This window comes from Vigna umbellata, chromosome 1 (assembly GCF_029865625.1).
Source record: "Vigna umbellata cultivar VRB3 chromosome 1, Vumbellata_1.0, whole genome shotgun sequence".
Taxonomy (NCBI): Eukaryota; Viridiplantae; Streptophyta; class Magnoliopsida; order Fabales; family Fabaceae; genus Vigna; species Vigna umbellata.
The window spans coordinates 28,351,268-28,371,822 of record NC_142165.1 but is presented as its reverse complement, the minus strand read 5'-3'; the positions used below and the strand labels follow the sequence as shown (position 1 = coordinate 28,371,822).

Here is a 20,555-nt window from a genome sequence, read left to right as displayed (position 1 = left end):
AGTTTACTAATTTTCAGGAGACAACTGAAGACAACATAGGTCCAATGGTTCATTGACTATTAAATCTAAAATTACAAAAAACTAAATTCAACCAGTAAATTTTTAAATAAGTAAGAAAGTTTAGTTTTTATATTTTTTTCTATCTACTTAAACATCCTTGAAATATTTAATTATTTTAGAAAGTATCTTCCTAGTAAGAGTGAAAAAAAAATAGTTACTAATAATAGAAAGTATTTATTTACGGTGTCTATCAGCCGCGGAGCACAGCACACAGGTTCCTAGTTCACGACCGAACCTACCCAGATGGTAGGACCCACCCATGAAGCGGCTTTAGCATGCCACATAGAACAGCTAGCACGTGGCGTCACTGTGAATCCTAAGCTGTCCACAAAGAAAACAGAACAGTGATGAGGTCGAAGTTGGTAATTACACAAACACCACCACCAAGCACAACAAGAACAACTAGTGGTCCCCACACTCTCTCCAGCTCCTCCTACCTCCTTCTCTTCTTCCTTATATATCCACCTTCCCCTCGTCTCGTAACAACCCTCCTCACACCACACCCTCTGCCATCTATCTGTTCTCTTCTTTTTTCCTCAGTTTCGGTATTCTGTCTTCATCATACCAGACACTCCTTTAACATCTCAATTCTTGGTTACCATCTTCTCACAACTCCGGATCTTCAACCAGTAATTTCAGATCTGTTTGTCTTCATGTGAAAAATACCCCAAATCCGTTTTGTTTCATTTGGATATATACCATCTTTTCTATTTCTCTATTCAGGCACTTGTAACAGAATCTGGACGCTCAAATAAGACTTCTCACAAGTTTAACTCAATTAAAACTATAGGAGAAAAAGAAGCACACACCTTTCACCTTCCTATTGCTTTTAGTTTTTATTTTCTTTTCCTGAACAATGTCGAATGCTTTGTCGTTCACGCTCCCTGTTCTAAACAACCCTCAAATAAAAGCTTTCAATAACCCTAACAAAGCGCGTCTGCGTCTGAGAAGTAGGGTTGCGCGATGCTCTGCCTCTACTGTAGAGAAGAAAAGGTTGTTCGGCACACAGGTGCGGTCGAGTGGCTTCGACCGGATCGGGTTGCTGCAATCAGGGCGGTTGCCAAAATGGAGGGTGGCGGTCCGGTCAGCATTCTCCACCGTGCCGGAGAAGCCGCTGGGGCTGTATGATCCGGCTATGGACAAGGACTCGTGCGGGGTGGGGTTCGTGGCGGAGTTGTCGGGAGAGTGTAACCGCAGAACGGTACCTTTCGGTTTGGTTTGGATTTAGATGTAACGTGGTGTTTAAGATTGATGAGGTGATTATTTTTGTGGGCGTGTGCACTGCAGGTAACTGACGCGCTGGAAATGTTGGTGAGGATGACGCACAGAGGTGCTTGCGGATGCGAAGCCAACACTGGAGATGGTGCTGGAATTCTTGTTTCTCTGCCTCATGTCTTTTACCAGGAGGCACGTTTTTTGTTTGCGCTTTTTAATTTTACAAATATCTACCACTATGTTTTGTTTGCATTTTTTTAATTTTACAAATATCTACCCTTAGGTTTTATATAAGTGAAAAGTGAAAAGTGAATTCTGGATAGTAATTCGATTTTCAACTCAATTAATTTTACAAATACCAGATAATTTTTAAGACCATATAGATATCTGGATTAGTAATGATTAATAAAAACATATAAATAATTTGATTATCTATCTATATATAAATTCTACTTTTTTTAACATTGAATATATTTTACTTTACATAATGAACATGGTATTTCTATTTCTTCTAATAAATCTAGTAATAAAAAGTAAGTATGAACTATTTCTTTGAAGGTTTTATAGAAGTGATTGTAAACCGTTTATAAAAGTATTTGATTTATAAAGTGTCTATTACATTTTATTTATAACATCATTTTGAAATTGGCAATTTGACATTTTGAAAAAAAAAAAATATCTATCATCTCTGTCACACTTAAATTTAAATTAATAACTCCCTTGAACATTATGAAATTGTACTTAACTAATTTTTGTTCAAAACTTATCCGTACACAGAAACAATTACGTCTTCTTGAGTAAATTTCGAAATAGGCATTGTTTGTTTATTCATGGTTTCGAGTTCTGTTATTATTTTGAGATGTATGTTTTTAGATGAGACATATTGACTTTTGTATGTATGTTTCATTCAAATTACTAGCAATTTTACCATTTTATCATTTGGGATTCTTAGTTGAAAATATATTTATGATTTTTATTTTGTTGTTTTTTGAAAATATATCTTATTTTAGTTTCTATTAAAGATGATTTTAATTACTAATAGTTTCGATTGAAGATGATTTAATTTACTAATAGTTTTGATTAATAATGATTTAATTTACTAAAAGCTTGATTTATTTAAGATTTTTTCTCACTTTCAATTATTTATTTTTATTGATACCAACAGTAAATGTGAATGCTTTATTTATTTTTTATATTTGTTTCCTTTTCCTTTCTCTTTTGTTGATTTGGACTATATTATTATTTTAAAGAGCTTTGTATTTGCTTTTTATTTTCTTTTTTCCCAGGGACTTTTAAATTTTATATAAGTATTAGGTTGTACACAATAGTAAATAATACTTAATTGCATTAAGATAAGTTCCTACAGTCTCATTCTTAGACTGTGTAACCTTTTTGTTGATGAAAAAAAAAACTATATATATGATTTATTGGAACTTTTGCTTTGTATCTTTCACAAGTTAAATTAAGTAATAGGTTTGTCTTGTTGCAGGTTGTGGATTTTGAGCTTCCTCCCCAAGGAAAATATGCAGTTGGCATGTTTTTCTTGCCAAAGTCTGAAAATCGAAGGGAGGAAAGCAAAAGAACATTTAACAAGGTAAATCTGATTCAGAAGTTTTTGTATTTGATATTTAATTTGAATTGATGTGATGAATTATAATGGCTTTTGAATGCTGTACTTTTCATTATATACTTTTTAAACTATTCTTATCATGCTGAACTTGTCCTCCACTAGCTAAAATTATTATTTTATATTTTACTGACAATTGTTAGTAATTATGCTGTGGTTTGGTTTAAGGTTGCTGAATCTCTGGGGCACACTGTTCTTGGTTGGCGGTCTGTACCCACTGATAACACAGAATTGGGCAAATCAGCCCTACAGACCGAACCAGTGATTGAACAGGTGTTTCTTACGCCAAGTGCTCAATCAAATGTCGATTTGGAAAGACAGGTACATTTTCTACATGTGACATTGGTGACAAGACATTTGTGTTAAAATTTTAAGTGAAAAAACTAATGGAAACATATTTCTTTCCTATGAAAAAGTTTAAGTTTTTTCAGATATAAAATCTTGGTGAGAGTTGAATTTATTGCTTAACAAATTTTGGTGCTCATATTTTTGTCACTGTATGATTAATTCTAAGTGATAATTAAATAGAACTTAATAGGATACTTGGTTTTTGCAGATGTACATATTAAGGAAGCTCAGCATGGCAGCTATTACATCTGCATTAAACCTCCAAAATGACGGCATTACTGATTTCTATATCTGTTCACTTTCATCAAGGTGGGTTGTCTAGAGTGGACCTCGTTTTCTCATGTAAATTATGTTTGCTGCAAATTATGTATTATGTCAAATTCGTGATGGTTATTCAATTTTATACAGGACTGTTGTTTACAAAGGTCAGCTAACACCAGCTCAGTTGAGGGATTATTACTTTGCTGATCTTGGCAATGAAAGGTTTACGAGCTACATGGCCCTGGTAAATATATTACCCATTAGCCTATTTTCTTTCTCCACTAACTCTATACTCCAACAAACAGCATGGGAACAACCAGTAACTGGAGAGATGCAAGGTTGGGGAATGACTTCTGAGGCATTGAGGTTTGAATGATCTCTTAAGTTCTTCCGCTTCCTTGAATACTATTTGAATTTGGATGCTGGATTGGATGCAATGGTCGAGTTGGTAAGAAAGTTCATTATCAAGATAAATCATGTTTGCAGAAATTTCTGCTGATGCTTTGTGGGTAGTTGATCTGGAGGACAATTTCTTCAGAGTGCTGGAGTGAAAAACCATTTTTGGTGAAAGTGAATGGGATATTTAGGATTTCTAGAATTTCTACCGGCACTTAATATATGCGTTTACCTGGAATAAACAGCATTTTTGCATTTGATTTTCTACACTGTTTTATTCTGTTTGGTGTGCATAATTGCAGATACATTCACGGTTTTCTACAAATACTTTTCCTAGCTGGGATCGTGCTCAACCAATGCGTGTATTAGGACACAATGGCGAAATCAACACACTCAGAGGCAATGTTAATTGGTATGCCTTCAGTAATTAAATGGTCTATCAGCAATATGCCCATTATGCTGAAATGAATGAATGCTAAATAGTGTCTGTTAATTACATGATTGTATCTTCATTCCTCCACAAAAGATGGATACTGTGTCAGTTGAGTGTGCGTCAAGCTTATAAAATCATTGTAAATTTTGTGGGGTGTCCTCATTGCATTTTAATAGATGTAGTATTGTTTTATTTCTTAGGATTAAGGCACGTGAGGGTTTACTAAAATGCAAGGAGCTTGGTTTATCAGAGAGTGAATTAAAGAAGCTTTTGCCCATTGTGGATGCAAATTCATCAGATTCAGGTAAAATCGTGACTAAAGATTCTGTTTGCACCCTATACTATAGTCCTATACTGAATCCTAATGGGTAGTTTTTATATTGCAGGAGCTTTTGATGGTGTGCTTGAGTTTTTGCTTCATTCAGGAAAAAGTCTTCCTGAAGCTGTTATGATGATGATTCCTGAAGCATGGCAAAATGACAAGAACATGGATTCTCAGCGTAAAGCATTTTATGAATACTTCTCAGCTCTCATGGAGCCATGGGATGGGCCAGCTCTTATATCATGTAAATTTTGCTGGGGCTCCAGTTCTATCACATATTAATGTCCTGTTCGTATTGGTTTTGTCATTTGGCACTAATCCATCTAATCTAATTTCACTACAGTTACCGATGGTCACTACCTTGGAGCTACATTGGATAGGAATGGACTGCGACCAGGCCGTTTCTATGTCACTCATAGTGGACGAGTTATAATGGCAAGTGAAGTTGGGGTTGTTGACATTCCACCAGAAGATATATGTAGGAAAGGTAGACTAAATCCTGGCATGATGCTTCTGGTTGATTTTGAGAAGCATGCAGTTGTAAATGATGATGCCTTAAAAGAGCAGTACTCATTGGCAAGACCTTATGAGGATTGGCTCAAAAATCAGAAAATTGAACTCAAAGACATTGTTGATTCTGTTCCTAAATCTGGAAGAGTACCACCACCTATAGCAGGAGTGACTACAGTAAGTATAGCATAAATATCGATGTGAACAACTCTCAAATTTCTTGTAGACAATTCTAATGGTTACATGTTAAATGAACTGCAGCCATCCAATGATGACGTAGATATGGTAAATATGGGCATCCATGGCTTACTGGCTCCATTGAAAGCTTTTGGGTATGCAACATCCAACATTAATATTTGTTCAATTCTATCTGCAGTTTTTATGAAGAAAAATATTTTTACATGCTGCTTTATACTTGCAGATATTCAGTTGAATCATTGGAAATGCTGTTACTTCCTATGGCCAAGGATGGCGTAGAAGCCCTTGGGTCAATGGGAAATGATACACCACTAGCTGTCATGTCTAATAGAGAGAAACTTACTTTTGAATATTTCAAGCAAATGTTTGCTCAAGTGACAAACCCTCCTATTGATCCTATTAGAGAGAAAATAGTAACTTCTATGCAATGTATGGTTGGTCCAGAAGGAGATCTGACTGAAATCACAGAGCAGCAATGCCACCGCCTTTCCCTCAAAGGTCCCCTTTTATCCACTGAAGAAATGGAAGCCATTAAAAAAATGAATTATAGGGGATGGAACAGCAAAGTTATAGACATAACGTACTCAAAGGAATGTGGTAAGAGAGGGTTGGAGGAAGCCTTGGACAGGATATGTGCAGAAGCACATGATGCAATTAATGAAGGCTATACCACACTTGTGCTGTCTGATAGAGGTATTACACACCTGGATACCTTTTATTGCTTAAAGTTACTTCTTAATGGTGCATGTCAACCTAATTAATTTATATCTGTGATTTAATCTCTAGCCTTCTCAAGGAAACGTGTTGCCGTGAGCTCCCTCCTATCTGTTGGTGCTGTCCATCAACATCTTGTTAAAACACTTGAGCGCACTAGAGTTGCCTTAATAGTTGAATCTGCTGAGCCACGTGAAGTCCACCATTTCTGTACACTTGTTGGTTTTGGTGCTGATGCTATATGCCCATATTTGGCTATAGAGGCAATTTGGCGACTGCAGGTTGATGGAAAGATCCCACCCAAAGCAAGTGGCGAATTCCACTCAAAAGAAGAGTTGGTCAAGAAGTATTTCAAAGCAAGCAACTATGGAATGATGAAGGTTCTTGCCAAGATGGGAATATCAACTTTGGCATCATACAAAGGTGCTCAGATTTTTGAAGCTCTGGGACTTTCATCTGAAGTGATAGAAAAGTGCTTTGCTGGGACTCCAAGTCGAGTTGAGGGTGCAACATTCGAGGCACTTGCTAGTGATGCTTTACAACTGCATGAGTTGGCTTTTCCTTCCCGTATTTTCTCTCCTGGAAGTGCAGAAGCTGTAACGTTACCAAATCCTGGTGATTACCACTGGAGAAAGGGTGGTGAAGTTCACCTGAATGATCCTCTTGCTATAGCAAAGCTTCAAGAAGCTGCCAGAACTAACAGTGCAGATGCTTATAAACAGTATGCTAAGTTCATTCATGAATTGAACAAGGCTTGCAATTTGCGGGGTCTTCTGAAATTTAAAGAGACAGCTGCTAAAATTCCTATTGATGAAGTGGAGCCAGCTAGCGAAATAGTTAAACGGTTTTGCACTGGGGCCATGAGTTATGGGTCAATATCATTGGAGGCACACACAGCATTAGCAATGGCTATGAATAAAATTGGAGGGAAATCCAACACAGGTTTGTTAAACGTTGTCGAAGAATATTCAAGCATTTTTTTTTTCTGAACTGTTAAATATATTTGCATAGAACGTTTTCCAGCACCGTTTTTGTTCAAAAATATCCAGAATATCCTGAGTTACTTACCACTTGAGTTTCTATTTGTATTAGATGATGATTAAGCTCATCAATTTATGAGATTATCTGATGATTGATTTCTTGGATATTTGTTATAGGTGAGGGAGGGGAGCAACCATCTCGTATGGAGCCTCTTCCTGATGGCACAATGAATCCCAAAAGGAGTGCCATTAAGCAAGTGGCTAGTGGGAGATTTGGAGTTTCAAGTTACTACCTTACAAATGCTGATGAACTACAGATAAAAATGGCCCAGGTAGATGTCAAAATTAGTCTATTAAATTGAGGTTATTATACTGTTTCTTAAGTATCAGGAAAATTCATTAACTAGTCTCCAGACCCTTCATCACTGTTGGAGTTTAATTTCTATTGTTTATGAATTTATATTCGTGGCAGATGATGCTATGATTTCAAGGCACCTCTGGGTGCTATTGTGTCGTTAAGTATATATATACCTGCATTTGACCTTTGGTAACGTTAGATATAAACTGTAGTTTTTCACATAACAGAGTGGTATTGTCTTAACATAATTGTCCTCTCTAGGGAGCAAAACCTGGGGAGGGAGGTGAACTTCCTGGCCACAAGGTTATAGGAGACATTGCTGTTACAAGGAATTCAACTGCCGGGGTAGGACTTATCAGTCCACCACCCCATCATGATATTTATTCAATTGAAGACCTTGCCCAACTAATTCATGATCTGAAGGTATTTTCATCTAAGGATTCTATTTCTCAATCAGTGTTTTTAATTGAATATTCCTTAAATAGACGTTAATTCTGCTTAATTCCATTCTGTTAATATGTAGAATGCCAACCCAACTGCTCGGATTAGTGTGAAGTTGGTATCTGAAGCTGGGGTGGGAATTATTGCTAGTGGAGTTGTTAAAGGCCATGCCGACCATGTGTTGATCTCAGGTCATGATGGAGGTACTGGGGCATCCAGATGGACTGGCATAAAGAGTGCTGGGCTTCCTTGGGAACTTGGCCTGGCTGAGACCCACCAGACTTTGGTTGCTAATGATCTACGTGGTCGCACAGTCCTCCAAACTGACGGACAACTAAAAACAGGGAGAGATGTGGCCATAGCTACTCTGCTTGGTGCAGAAGAGTTTGGCTTCAGTACTGCTCCGCTTATTACTCTTGGATGCATCATGATGCGGAAATGCCACAAGAACACTTGTCCAGTCGGCATTGCTACTCAAGATCCCGTGCTCAGAGAAAAGTTTGCTGGTGAACCCGAGCATGTTATCAACTTCTTTTTTATGGTGGCAGAAGAAATGAGAGAAATTATGTCCCAGCTTGGGTTTAGGACATTTAATGAGATGGTTGGTCGATCTGATATGCTTGAAGTTGATAAGGAAGTCATTAAGAGCAACGAGAAACTAGAGAACATTGATCTCTCTCTGCTGCTTAGACCTGCAGCTGAATTGCGGCCAGAAGCTGCTCAATATTGTGTGCAAAAACAAGATCATGGTTTGGACAATGCCTTGGATAACAAGCTCATAAGTCTGTCTAATGCTGCTTTGGAAAAGGGTCTCCCTGTATACATTGAGACTCCAATCTATAATGTAAACCGTGCAGTGGGAACCATGCTTAGCCATGAGGTGACTAAACGTTACCACCTAGCTGGTCTTCCAAACGACACCATTCATATCAAATTTACTGGCAGTGCAGGCCAGAGTTTTGGTGCATTCCTCTGTCCTGGTATCACTTTGGAACTTGAAGGTGATAGTAATGACTACGTTGGTAAAGGATTATCCGGTGGCAAGATTGTTGTGTATCCTCCAAAAGGAAGTAATTTTGACCCTAAGGAGAACATCGTGATCGGTAATGTGGCGCTCTATGGGGCCACTCGAGGGGAAGCTTACTTCAATGGAATGGCAGCGGAAAGATTTTGTGTCCGTAATTCTGGGGCTAAGGCTGTTGTGGAAGGTGTTGGTGATCACGGGTGTGAGTACATGACTGGCGGAACTGTTGTTGTGCTTGGGGAAACTGGTAGAAATTTTGCTGCAGGTATGAGTGGCGGGATTGCTTATGTTCTAGATCTGGATGGAAAATTCCAATCTCGGTGCAACTTGGAACTAGTAGATCTGGACCAGGTTGAAGAGGAAGAGGACATTTATACTCTTAGAATGTTGATACAGCAGCATCAGCGTCACACAAATAGTCAGCTTGCCAAAGAAGTGCTTGATGATTTTGAGAATCTTCTTCCTAAATTTATCAAGGTATTCCCTCGGGAGTATAAACGCGCTCTAGCTAGTGTGAAGTCAGAGGAAGCCTCCAAAGATGCAGCAAAAGATGCCGAAGACCAAGATGATGAAGCACAAGCGGTAGAGAAAGATGCTTTTGAAGAACTTAAGAAACTGGCAACTGCATCTTTGAATGAGAAACAGAGTCAGGTTAGTTTATTTTTACCATCAATTTTTTTATAATATTTGTATATTATCTCTTCTATTTCATAAGAAAAAAACGATCTTTTTTAAAAATTAAAACCTGTTAGATTGGGTTTCACTCTACTAAATTTATGATATAACATTGATTTTTAATAAAATGGGACGTGTTAGATGGAGTTGAGGTGAGATGGAAATGGAGGGGTTATCTTATCTTCCTTAATTACTGGGCAGTATGCCAGGAAATTGTAATTTTATAACGTAGAGTAAGTTTTGCACAGTTTATCCATGTTGATGTGTTTGAATATCTGCAGGCTGAGGCGCCCAAGAGGCCAAGTAGAGTCAGTGATGCCATTAAGCATAGAGGTTTTGTTGCATATGAGCGCGAGGGTGTTCAGTATAGGGATCCTAATGTTCGCATGACAGATTGGAAGGAAGTGATGGAGGAGACAAAGCCTGGTCCCCTGTTGAAAACACAGTCAGCCCGTTGCATGGACTGTGGTACCCCTTTCTGTCATCAGGTGTGCATTTCCACCTCCAAGTTTTCATTTTTACTTCACAACTTACTTATTTTCTTAAAAGGGTTTTCTGGACCTGCATTTAAACTGATGTTTGCATAATATGTCAGGAAAATTCGGGATGCCCTCTTGGAAATAAAATACCAGAGTTTAATGAGCTAGTATACCAAAATAGGTGGAAGGAAGCATTAGAGAGGCTTCTTGAAACAAATAACTTTCCAGAGTTTACTGGTCGGGTGTGCCCAGCGCCTTGTGAAGGTTCTTGTGTCCTTGGTATTATTGAGAATCCCGTGTCTATTAAAAGCATTGAATGTGCCATCATAGATAAGGCTTTTGAGGAGGGTTGGATGGTGCCACGACCTCCAGTCAAGAGAACTGGGTAAGTTGTTTTTCTTCTTAGCATTTAGTTTTATTCACTTTTATTCTGTTGTTCCTTTTCAGCAAATATGTATAACCCACCAAGTTGATGCTCAGTAATATTCTGTGTTTAAAACGTTCAACTCTGCTACAATAATTAGCAAAATTTAACTGGAACAATTCTCTAAGTTTTTGAAATCGACTACTGTTGCCATTAAGTAATATCTTTCCTGATACAGGAAAAGAGTAGCCATCGTTGGAAGTGGACCAGCAGGTTTGGCAGCTGCTGATCAGCTAAATAAAATGGGTCATACGGTAACAGTGTATGAAAGAGCTGATAGGATTGGAGGGCTTATGATGTATGGGGTCCCCAACATGAAATCTGACAAAGTGGACGTAGTTCAACGACGAGTGAATCTTATGGCCGAGGAGGGAGTAGATTTTGTGGTGAATGCTAATGTTGGACATGACCCTTTATACTCTCATGATCGGCTTCGGGAGGAAAATGATGCCATTGTCTTGGCTGTAGGATCTACAAAACCAAGGTGAAGCAGTCATATGAAGTCCTTGTTACCTATTTGTTTTAGTTCAACTCCTCTAAGTGGGTGTACTGAGAATTATATAATTCTTTTCATGTAGGGATCTTCCTGTACCTGGGCGGGAGCTGTCAGGAGTTCATTTTGCCATGGAGTTTCTTCATGCAAATACTAAAAGCTTGCTTGATAGTAATCTCGCGGATGGTAACTACATTTCAGCCAAGGACAAGAAAGTTGTGGTCATTGGTGGAGGTGACACTGGCACAGATTGCATAGGAACATCCATTCGTCATGGTTGTAGTAGCATTGTAAATCTTGAACTCCTTCCTCAGCCCCCACCAACTAGGGCTCCCGGCAACCCATGGCCTCAGGTTTGATTTGGATTGTTAGTTTTAAAGTTCTGCCATGTATCTTCTTAGAAGTACACAACCAGAAATTGGACTCTTGTAATTACTAGTAATGGCTAAATAAGTGACGACATAATTTTGTTCATATTAACTGTTACTGACTTGAATCTTTGAGCTTAAATTACAATATTTTTGGAATGCAGTGGCCTCGCATATTCCGAGTAGATTACGGTCACCAAGAGGCTGCAGAAAAATTTGGCAAAGATCCAAGATCGTACGAGGTTCTGACTAAGAGGTTTGTCGGAGATGAAAACGGAGTTTTGAAAGGACTTGAAGTGATTCGCGTTTGCTGGGAAAAGGATGAAACCGGCAAGTTTCAGTTTAAGGAAATTGAGGGTTCGGAGGAGATTATTGAAGCTGACCTAGTTTTACTAGCCATGGGGTTCCTTGGTCCCGAGCCTGTAAGTATCCATCAAAATAACTTTATTTTGTTTCCTCAAAAGCTACTTAACTGAAAATGGCACGTTTATGGAAAAGTGAAGAGACATAGGGAGCCTCTATTATGTCATAATATCATTGTATAAAAGTTGTAAACGTTTATGTGCAACATGAAAAAACGTCATAGGTGTCTTGCCCTGACATTTATCATGTTTTAGCCAAGTTCAGACATTGCAGTGATGTTTTTCAACAGATCACATGTTTTGCTTTTGTTTTTGGCAGACAATTGCAGAGAAGTTGGGAGTGGATAGAGACAACAGGTCAAACTTCAAGGCTGATTATGGCCGCTTCTCAACGAATGTGAAAGGGGTGTTTGCAGCCGGTGATTGTCGTCGAGGTCAGTCCCTGGTGGTGTGGGCCATTTCAGAGGGACGACAAGCTGCGACACAGGTAGACAAGTACCTTGTCAAAGAAGATGAAGAGCACAGGAATCAGGATGGGCCCTTGAAGAGGCAGCAGGGCCTCAACAAGAAGCAGCAGGGCAGCAACAAACACACTGTGATGACTTAGCTGGCTCCTGTAATTTTTCATGATCATAAACTTCCGAATGAATTGCACAGAATAATAAAGTAAGAGTGTTCTAAGGTTCAGCCTGAGATTCATTGGTTTACTTAGGTATTCTTGATTGGTAGTTGCTACACCCAAAGGGGCGAAATAATCAGAAATAAAGACAAATTTAGTGTTAGGAAAGCTAGAAGAACGTCTTCTGGGTGTTGGTTGGTGGGTCTTTGGTTATTGCAGATTCGAGTGTTCAGGTTGTTCATAGCTGGTTTGTTATTTATTATTCGGGCTTTATTGTTGGGAAGTTTTAGCTATATTAGTTGGCAATGGTGACTATTATATGTAATGAAATGTACAGTTTGATAATTATTATTTAGATGCAACATTGTTTCAATTTTAAACATCTTTCTGAAGTTATTTTTAAACTTTAGAATGGCAATATCGTCATCATTATCTAGTCTTTCTCCACCCACTCTACCTCCTTTATACCCTATGCTGCCTTTCTGTCTCATTCCCTAGTGCGAGTGGTGTGTAATTTCGACGAGTAGATCGAGTCAATTATGGTATAGCTGAAATATCTATAGGGGGTTCCTATATATCTATAGGAATTACTAAGTATATTGATAGTTATAAATTCCTTTTAGACATAATTGCATAGATATGATAATAGCAAATGTGCAGAGAGAATAAACTAAAGATTATAGATTAAATAGAATAGAGGTTGAATATGATGGTTGTGATGATCAATTGTGAACAAATGTTGGTTGTGAATTAATATGCTTTCATTGTTCATACATACACTCATCACATTTTTTCTGTTTTACACCATCAAACTAGGTTAATTTCTAAATCATGGTTGTCTAAGGATTCAATCAATAACTTTGATCAATTTCTGCATTAAGATTCAAATTAATAGCAACCAAAGATACTACTTTTTATTTTTTCCAGTACCTATCATCTTTGGTTGATTTAGTTTAGTTCATATAACTGAAAGTATTTTTCAAAATAAGTCAAAGTTTATAGTCGAATACAAAAAGATTCATCAATAATTCAAACATTATATATAAAACTAAATCAAAGTAGAAAACAAAATATAATTACATAAATGAGACAAAAAGTACAGAAAAGTTACAGTGTAATTCAATTCCAACACAAGGTTAGGTGCTTATTAATGAATCCAAGATAGAATACAAAAAACAAAATAACACAATGTTTAATATGTGAAAATTTTCTCTAACCCAACCCACTAAATCACTGCATCTTCTCTTTATTTATAGATTCAAGCTTCCTTGTTTTCATTTGATGCCTACGCTAAACACCTTATTGCTCCGCTAAGCGAATGACCTTTTCTTATGTGCAGGTTTTCTTTCGTGCTCAACCTCTTTGCATTTCGCCCTATTAAATACTTTATTTGGAAGATTTATTGTATTAAGCTTCTTTACATTTCACTCAAATATATTTTTCTTCCTCTTGAAGATTTATTCTAAGCTCAACTTCTTTAAAGATTGCTTAGCTCCACGTTTCCTACCTCTAAGGGTTTCTTCTTAGCTTAGCACATCTCCAATTCGCTCATCCTTAAGAGTAAAAATTTAAATTTGTTTTTTCCCCTCAATATGCTCAACTCCAGCTTATTGTGCTTAACAGATTAGCTACTCCTCTGCTGCTACGACAAGAAAATTTAAGTTTAAGTCAATAAATTCAAGTAACTTTTGTACAAGTATTCATTTTGCATTTCTAAGTTGATAAGGGTTCTTATTTACAAAAAGAAATTAAAATTAAGTGTCTAAATTAGATATAAAAACACTTAAATTTGATACTTATCAATGATTACATATTTGAATATCTTAAAAGTGGAAAAAAAAATTAGATATAACGATACGTAAATTTTGATACTTATCAATTATTACATCTTTGAATATCTTAAAAGGTGGAGAAGTACAAACCTAGTTAAAATTAAATTGATTTGATTTTGATCAATTGAATCTAGTATCTTACATAACCTTTGCGAAAACTTGGAAAGTAGATTGGTTGTTATTTTGTTTACTACTAATCATTATTAGTCTTATTCTGATCTATTATATAGAGTTGTTTGGGTAATAAATAATGACTTTAATACCTATTTTGATTCTTTGGTTTGTTAAGTTTGTTCAAAGTGGTCTTACCTTTTTTCAAATATTCACAATTGTTTCATATTTTGTAAAGATAGTTCAAGTTGGTCATTTTTGCTTACGATGTTAAAAATGTTAAGAGTCAAATTGCCCTTATGCCAAAACTGAATGATCTGTCTAGTTAGTGATTGCGTGACAAGCTAAGCCAATGAGGGATTGCCATGTGGTAGTCCTCTTCCCACCCAAGTTAGGGTTCGCGAGAAATGGTCTCTCCTTCTCGAACCAGGGTTTTTGTCCCTTATCTGTGGCGACTACTGGTTCTTCCATTTTACGAAGGAGCTCACAGCGGCGTGATTAGAGAGGATTTCTATGTTGTGGTTCCTTTTCTGTTTGCAGGTTTGAAGATTGATGGAAATGATGTTTGTGTTTCTTCTACGATGAAGAAGATGATGTTGCAAAGAAGGAGATGTTTATTGGCCATGATGGTTCACGAGAATGTGATATGGGCTCTTTGAGTTTGTGGAGAAGACAAAGATGAAGGAAAATAGGTTGCGGTGCCCAAGGTGATGGAGGAAATGAACTCGTCGTTGTGACACTATATAGATTAGGGTTTTCGAATGTTGGTCGTAGAGGTTTGAATTAGGTGATTTGGTTTATGGGCTTTTCTGATTTTTGATGCAGGTTTTGAATCGAGGGAGAAGGAACTCACAATTAGGGTTCGAAGGGGTGAAGCGTGATTTTGGTTTGGGATTGGTAGCGTCGCGATTGAAGGAGCATGGTTGTAGTAGAGGCGAGGTGCGATTTAGGGTTTGATACATTTTGTGCAGGACGTCATGGCTGTTGAAGGTGCGTAGTGAAGGTCGATGGTGGTTCTGCAATTCGAAACGAAGATGGTGCAATGTTCACATATGGAGGTTGATGGCGTAGTGGCTATTGAGGTTTGCATGCTCGAGAAGATGAACCTGTGGTAGCGCTAATGACGTCATGGTGGCGCTAATGACGTCATGGTAGGCCTGTGGTGGCGCTTTGCACGAATCCCAACCCTTTTCACATACATTGTCAAGTCAATTGACCTTAGCATACCACACAATCACTAATTGGACATGTCATTCAGTTTTGGCTAGGAGGACAATTATATCGTTAGTGTTTTTAATGCCGTAAGTAAAAAAACCAATTTAAATCATTTTTACAAAATATGGGACAACTGTAAACATTTGAAAAAGATAAGACCACTTTAAACAATTCTAAACCCGAGAGAACAAAGTAAGTATTAAACCCAAAGAATCCAAATTAAGTAATTACTACTTGTACTTTCATGGTTTCTTCCTAGACTTTCACTAGGGTTTTAAAAATGTTCAAAAATACTACAATGTCCATGCTTTATATTAGAATTAAAATTTTTTATAGTTTATATAATCTGGAATATAATTTTAAGTCTAATACTGTATAGATTGCACAATAATTGTAGATTAACTAATTCATAATATATTTTTGGATATTTAGGTTTTGTAATTCACAAATGCATTTTAGATTATTTAATTATTTAATGCATAACACATTTCAATATTTTCATATTATTTCATTTGAAATGCATTTATCCCATAATCCAAAATATATTTCTGGATTGCCTAATTCAAAAATGTACTTTAAATTATACAATTTATAATATATTTTCAAATTACATGTATTTAAAATTATATAATTTAAAATACAATATATTTCAATTTACATAATTTTAAATACATTTTGAATTAATTAAATCCATACCACACTACACCTAAAAGTCCAACATACCTTTTTCCATGTGTTTAAATAATGAATTTCAACCATTTCAATAAATTTAAATATATGAAATATTATTTATAATTCCTTTTCACTTTCTAAATATTTTATTTGAATATAAGAATTGAATCATGTTCCAACATATTTCAACATATTTGTGTGTATGTATCGTATGATCAATATGAACGATTGAAAGGTTAGCTTTTGTTAGAACATATAAGCGAGCCAACATCAAACTCGATCGGGGTAACCAATCAGTTAGCCATAACCAAATGGTCTGCTTTCGTGGGGATTTACAAACAAGTCATCATCATAACCGAATGATCGAGTAGTTGAACCAATTGATCAATAGTCAATATGATTAACTTTAATGATGAACAATGTAGAGTGTGAATACTAATAATAGGGTCGTAATTATGACATTAATAATCAAAAGTTCACTCCAAAATCTATAAATATAGGTTTGAGATAAGTATGTAAGTACATTTACTCTACTATTAATACCCGATATGTCAATTCTTTGTTGACTTTAACGTCAGAATGTCTTCTATAGATACCTTCCAAACGACGTAAACAAATGATTACAAGAACATATGTTTGAGGTATCTCCCAAATAGTGTAGATGAATGGTTATGAGAAGACTTGGAGTTGAAAACAACTTTTAAGCCCAAGTTACGGACCGTTAAACTCTTAACCTTGACCAGTCAAAAATATATATATATATATATATATATATATATATATATATATATATATATATATATATATATATATTATAAAGAAAGTTCTTTATAAAATTTATATTTTCTATTTTTCTCTTAATAAATTTTAAATTCTATTATCTTAATTATTTAAAATAGTTTTTAAAATTTCTGATTTTAGTTTCCTTATCAAACACTCCTTTTTATTTTAAAAAATTAGAAATTCATAAAATAAACAAATTAATTTCCTATATTATTTCGTGCCTTGTGGTGCAGAAAAGCTCAAATATCCCTATGCCGTGAAGCTTAATAAAAGTTTTAATTGCGAAGAACTTTGACAATGTTGTCTTTTGTGTATGTATCTTAGTCTGACTAACAGTGACTTTATTGTTTAGGCTTCTCCTGCGAGGACTTTGATTTGCGACTTTGACTGGGGTAGAGTTAAATCCGATTTGAACAAATCATATTCCAAATTCTGGTTATTTTATGAAACAGAGAACTTGATATATACTCCGAACTTTATAGGATGAATATTATAAAGGTAGAAAAAGCTTGATTAAATTTCTGAAAACTTATTCAGCGATGTTTCTTTTTATTATTTATTTGAGTTCTTTTTTTTTTCATTTCCATTTCCATTAAAAGCTTATTTAAAACTATGACACTTATTTCATAATTTAACAAGTTGTAATTCATAAGATAACTTCTAAGTGGCAAAGTAATTGTTTGTTGATAAAGTTAATAATTTATAACTTTTTAGTTGATAAGTACCTTATTATAACTTAAAAGTGTTTGGTGATATTAGTTGATAAAATAGTTATAAATATAAAATGAGAAGAAACAAATATAATTACATATGTTTTATTATATACACATACATATATATATATATATATATATATATATATATATATATATATATATATATATATATATATAACATATATATATATATATAGTAATTATAATTTTATACTTTTTTAGAATAATTAACTTTTTATTCAAAATTATAATATTTATATTTATTTTCTAAGACCTGTCTATACATTTTTCTTTTGAATAAAACAACTTTATCTATTTAGTATTAATCATATATAATTTTTTATTTATTTTTATGAATTATTTTTTGTTATTGATCATTTTAAATTATTACAACAGTAAGTTCTTTTTTTACAATTTTTATTTATGTGTAATTTCCAAATATTAATATGTAATGAAAACATTAATTACTTTAATTTGTAATTTTAATTTTCTATAATTTGAACTACAAAAACAAATTAAAAAGTAACCCCTTAAAATGTACATATGTGACGTCCCAAAATATATAGAAAAGACATACATAAAATAAAGACGTCATCATGCATAATATAGGAAAGCAGTCAAGAGTAATTAGGATTACAATCATCCTTAGAATAGTGTGGAATTGAAAACTAGAGTATTAGAGTTCCTCCCTGGAAATTACAGAGAATTTAAAACTTTAAATGCACTAAAGTTCTTCAAAAATAATATGAGTTCATGGAAATAAAAGCTAGCAAATCTAAGCTGCAGCACTGCCGTCCCCATCAAGAGTTGTTTCCAAAGTATCCTCCTCGCCATCTGCTCCCACCCAAGTGGATGATCATCGCAAAAGGAAACACATACAACATGCACAAACACAAACAAGCAAGGGTGAGCTAATTAAATATAAAAAACATGCATCATGTCAAACATAGAATCTACAAGAATTATTCTCAAATCAAAACAGATTAAGACATGTATCCTAACATGTTGAACACTAGACTTGACTCGCCCGAACTTTAGAATGAGAGTCGAGCTATGGCGAGTCATGCACCCGTGGTGGCTTATGAAACTTGGGTTCCCCACCCTGCCACACTCACGAGGTTAGTCCGTTCCGCGCCTTGGAGCATACTGGAAGCCTCCGAGACTAAGACCTCCTGCTACTCCTCACCACATGGTTCAATCCTCTCTACGTGAGAAGAAAGACCATTGGAGCGTCAGGAATACCCCCAAGACTGAGCTCCTACTTTCATTCTAAACCACTAAGAATCTCACCAAGAGATTCTACACAAATGGAACTTGGTTTACCACTTGGATCGTACTTTCATAACTTTGTAATCATATACTTTTTGCCACAATCAACATATACATAATCTCCACAATATACTTTAACTCATTCATCACAAGTTATAAAAGTAACAACTCCATAAATTTAATCTAAATTTATCAATACCAGAATCTTTATAATTTATTTTCAATGCCTACACTCATATACACTGAAAACATGTTTTCTTTAGTACTATTATAATAGTTATATTAACCATAATTCTATTATAATATTTATATTAAATCAGTAAGTGTACCAAGCATTCCTAATTTTCATATTAAACCAACACAATAACATTCATTCATATTATAATATTATAAATTATTATGAACATCACCAACTATCACCATTTTCTTTTATACATATCATACGTACCTATTAATTTTTCTTTTATATAATTATATTATATTAATAGAATATGTACTTTCTGTTACTAATTTTATATACATAACGATATTATATTAATATAATTTATTATCATACTTACTCTTGCATCTTTTGTATAAAATATATTAATATAATCTAGCTCATACTTTCTTTTTATATATATATATATATATATATATATATATATATATATCAAACTTACTCCCCTGCATCTTATATATATTCCTATTATATTAATATAATATATATCACACTATATATTTTCTAACTCCAGCACTTCTTCCATAAACTAACCACTATTGCATGACTTCATTCTACTCACAGACCCCTCCTATGCATGCAAAATTTCATGCTTCCAATATTTCTTAAAGTTTCTTTTACTAACAAAAAAGGATGGACCCCACCACTAACATACCTATACTATTATTGTAAAGAAACCCCTTCTTCCTTTCTATTTTGTTCCTGACGCACACAACAACATTCCTCCAAGTTTCTCTCCACTCAACCTACGTAACCCACTTTTTTTTTATATGGAAATGCTTAATTTACGTTCCTTTCCATTCACATACCCATATGCCAATTCCAATGCAATTAAAAATAATATTTTAATATACCCATAGACCACACGTTCATGTATCTCTTCCAAGAATAAAACCCATCAACCAATGTACCTCATTATTATATTTCACACATACAATCCGCTCACACTTCCTAATTCTTATACCCCAAATCATTCAAATTTGGTAACCACATAATTTAAATATTAGATGCACAAATCTTTGGTAAAACAGAAACGCGATGTAGGAAAAATATCATTTCCGAAATTAACATGCATACATATACATAAAACATATTCAGCCCAAAAATAATTAACTCCCCTTACCTTCTTCTTTTGGGTTGCTCAATACAATTCACAGTAGATGCCCTAACAGTACCCTCCACACAGAGCAGAATTTGACAGAACCTACAGATCACCAAATTGATGATAGAACATAGCTCTTAGAGCTCGAATAGACATAGAATGGAAGGAAAAACGTACAAGGCACGTGAACCCAACAAAGTTGCATGCCCTAGGTTCTAGAACAGTGAAAGAGAAGGGGAAAAGGGAACTTACCGGTCGGAACAGGAAATTGTTCGGTTCAAAATGAAGCTCTTGCCACCGCGATCGTTTAGGCACCTTCAAATTAAAA

At 35.2% G+C, this 20,555-nt stretch overlaps 1 protein-coding gene across 3 annotated transcripts; it reads left to right on the top strand.

The window, feature by feature from the left end:
* Positions 1 to 496: 496 nt before the first annotated feature.
* Positions 497 to 12,680, top strand: LOC148205066 (glutamate synthase [NADH], amyloplastic). 3 transcript variants are annotated; one of them, XM_088102572.1, is made up of 22 exons: positions 497 to 1,261; positions 1,348 to 1,467; positions 2,765 to 2,869; positions 3,071 to 3,223; positions 3,459 to 3,559; positions 3,659 to 3,755; positions 4,210 to 4,319; positions 4,541 to 4,644; positions 4,727 to 4,906; positions 5,006 to 5,349; positions 5,434 to 5,504; positions 5,594 to 6,063; positions 6,157 to 7,026; positions 7,242 to 7,396; positions 7,684 to 7,845; positions 7,946 to 9,538; positions 9,844 to 10,050; positions 10,158 to 10,426; positions 10,644 to 10,949; positions 11,044 to 11,311; positions 11,491 to 11,748; positions 12,008 to 12,680. In XM_088102572.1, exons 1-22 carry the CDS (start codon positions 917 to 919, stop codon positions 12,293 to 12,295), a joined length of 6,576 nt encoding a protein of 2,191 aa, XP_087958698.1. In that variant the 5' UTR covers positions 497 to 916; the 3' UTR covers positions 12,296 to 12,680. The 3 variants fall into 3 exon arrangements, with proteins under 3 accessions (XP_087958698.1, XP_087958709.1, XP_087958703.1); XM_088102583.1 differs by lacking the exons at positions 497 to 1,261; positions 1,348 to 1,467; positions 2,765 to 2,869; ... (1 more) ...; positions 3,459 to 3,559; positions 3,659 to 3,755 and adding an exon at positions 3,806 to 3,877; XM_088102577.1 differs by lacking the exons at positions 497 to 1,261; positions 1,348 to 1,467; positions 2,765 to 2,869; ... (1 more) ...; positions 3,459 to 3,559; positions 3,659 to 3,755 and adding an exon at positions 3,807 to 3,959.
* Positions 12,681 to 20,555: the final 7,875 nt, after the last annotated feature.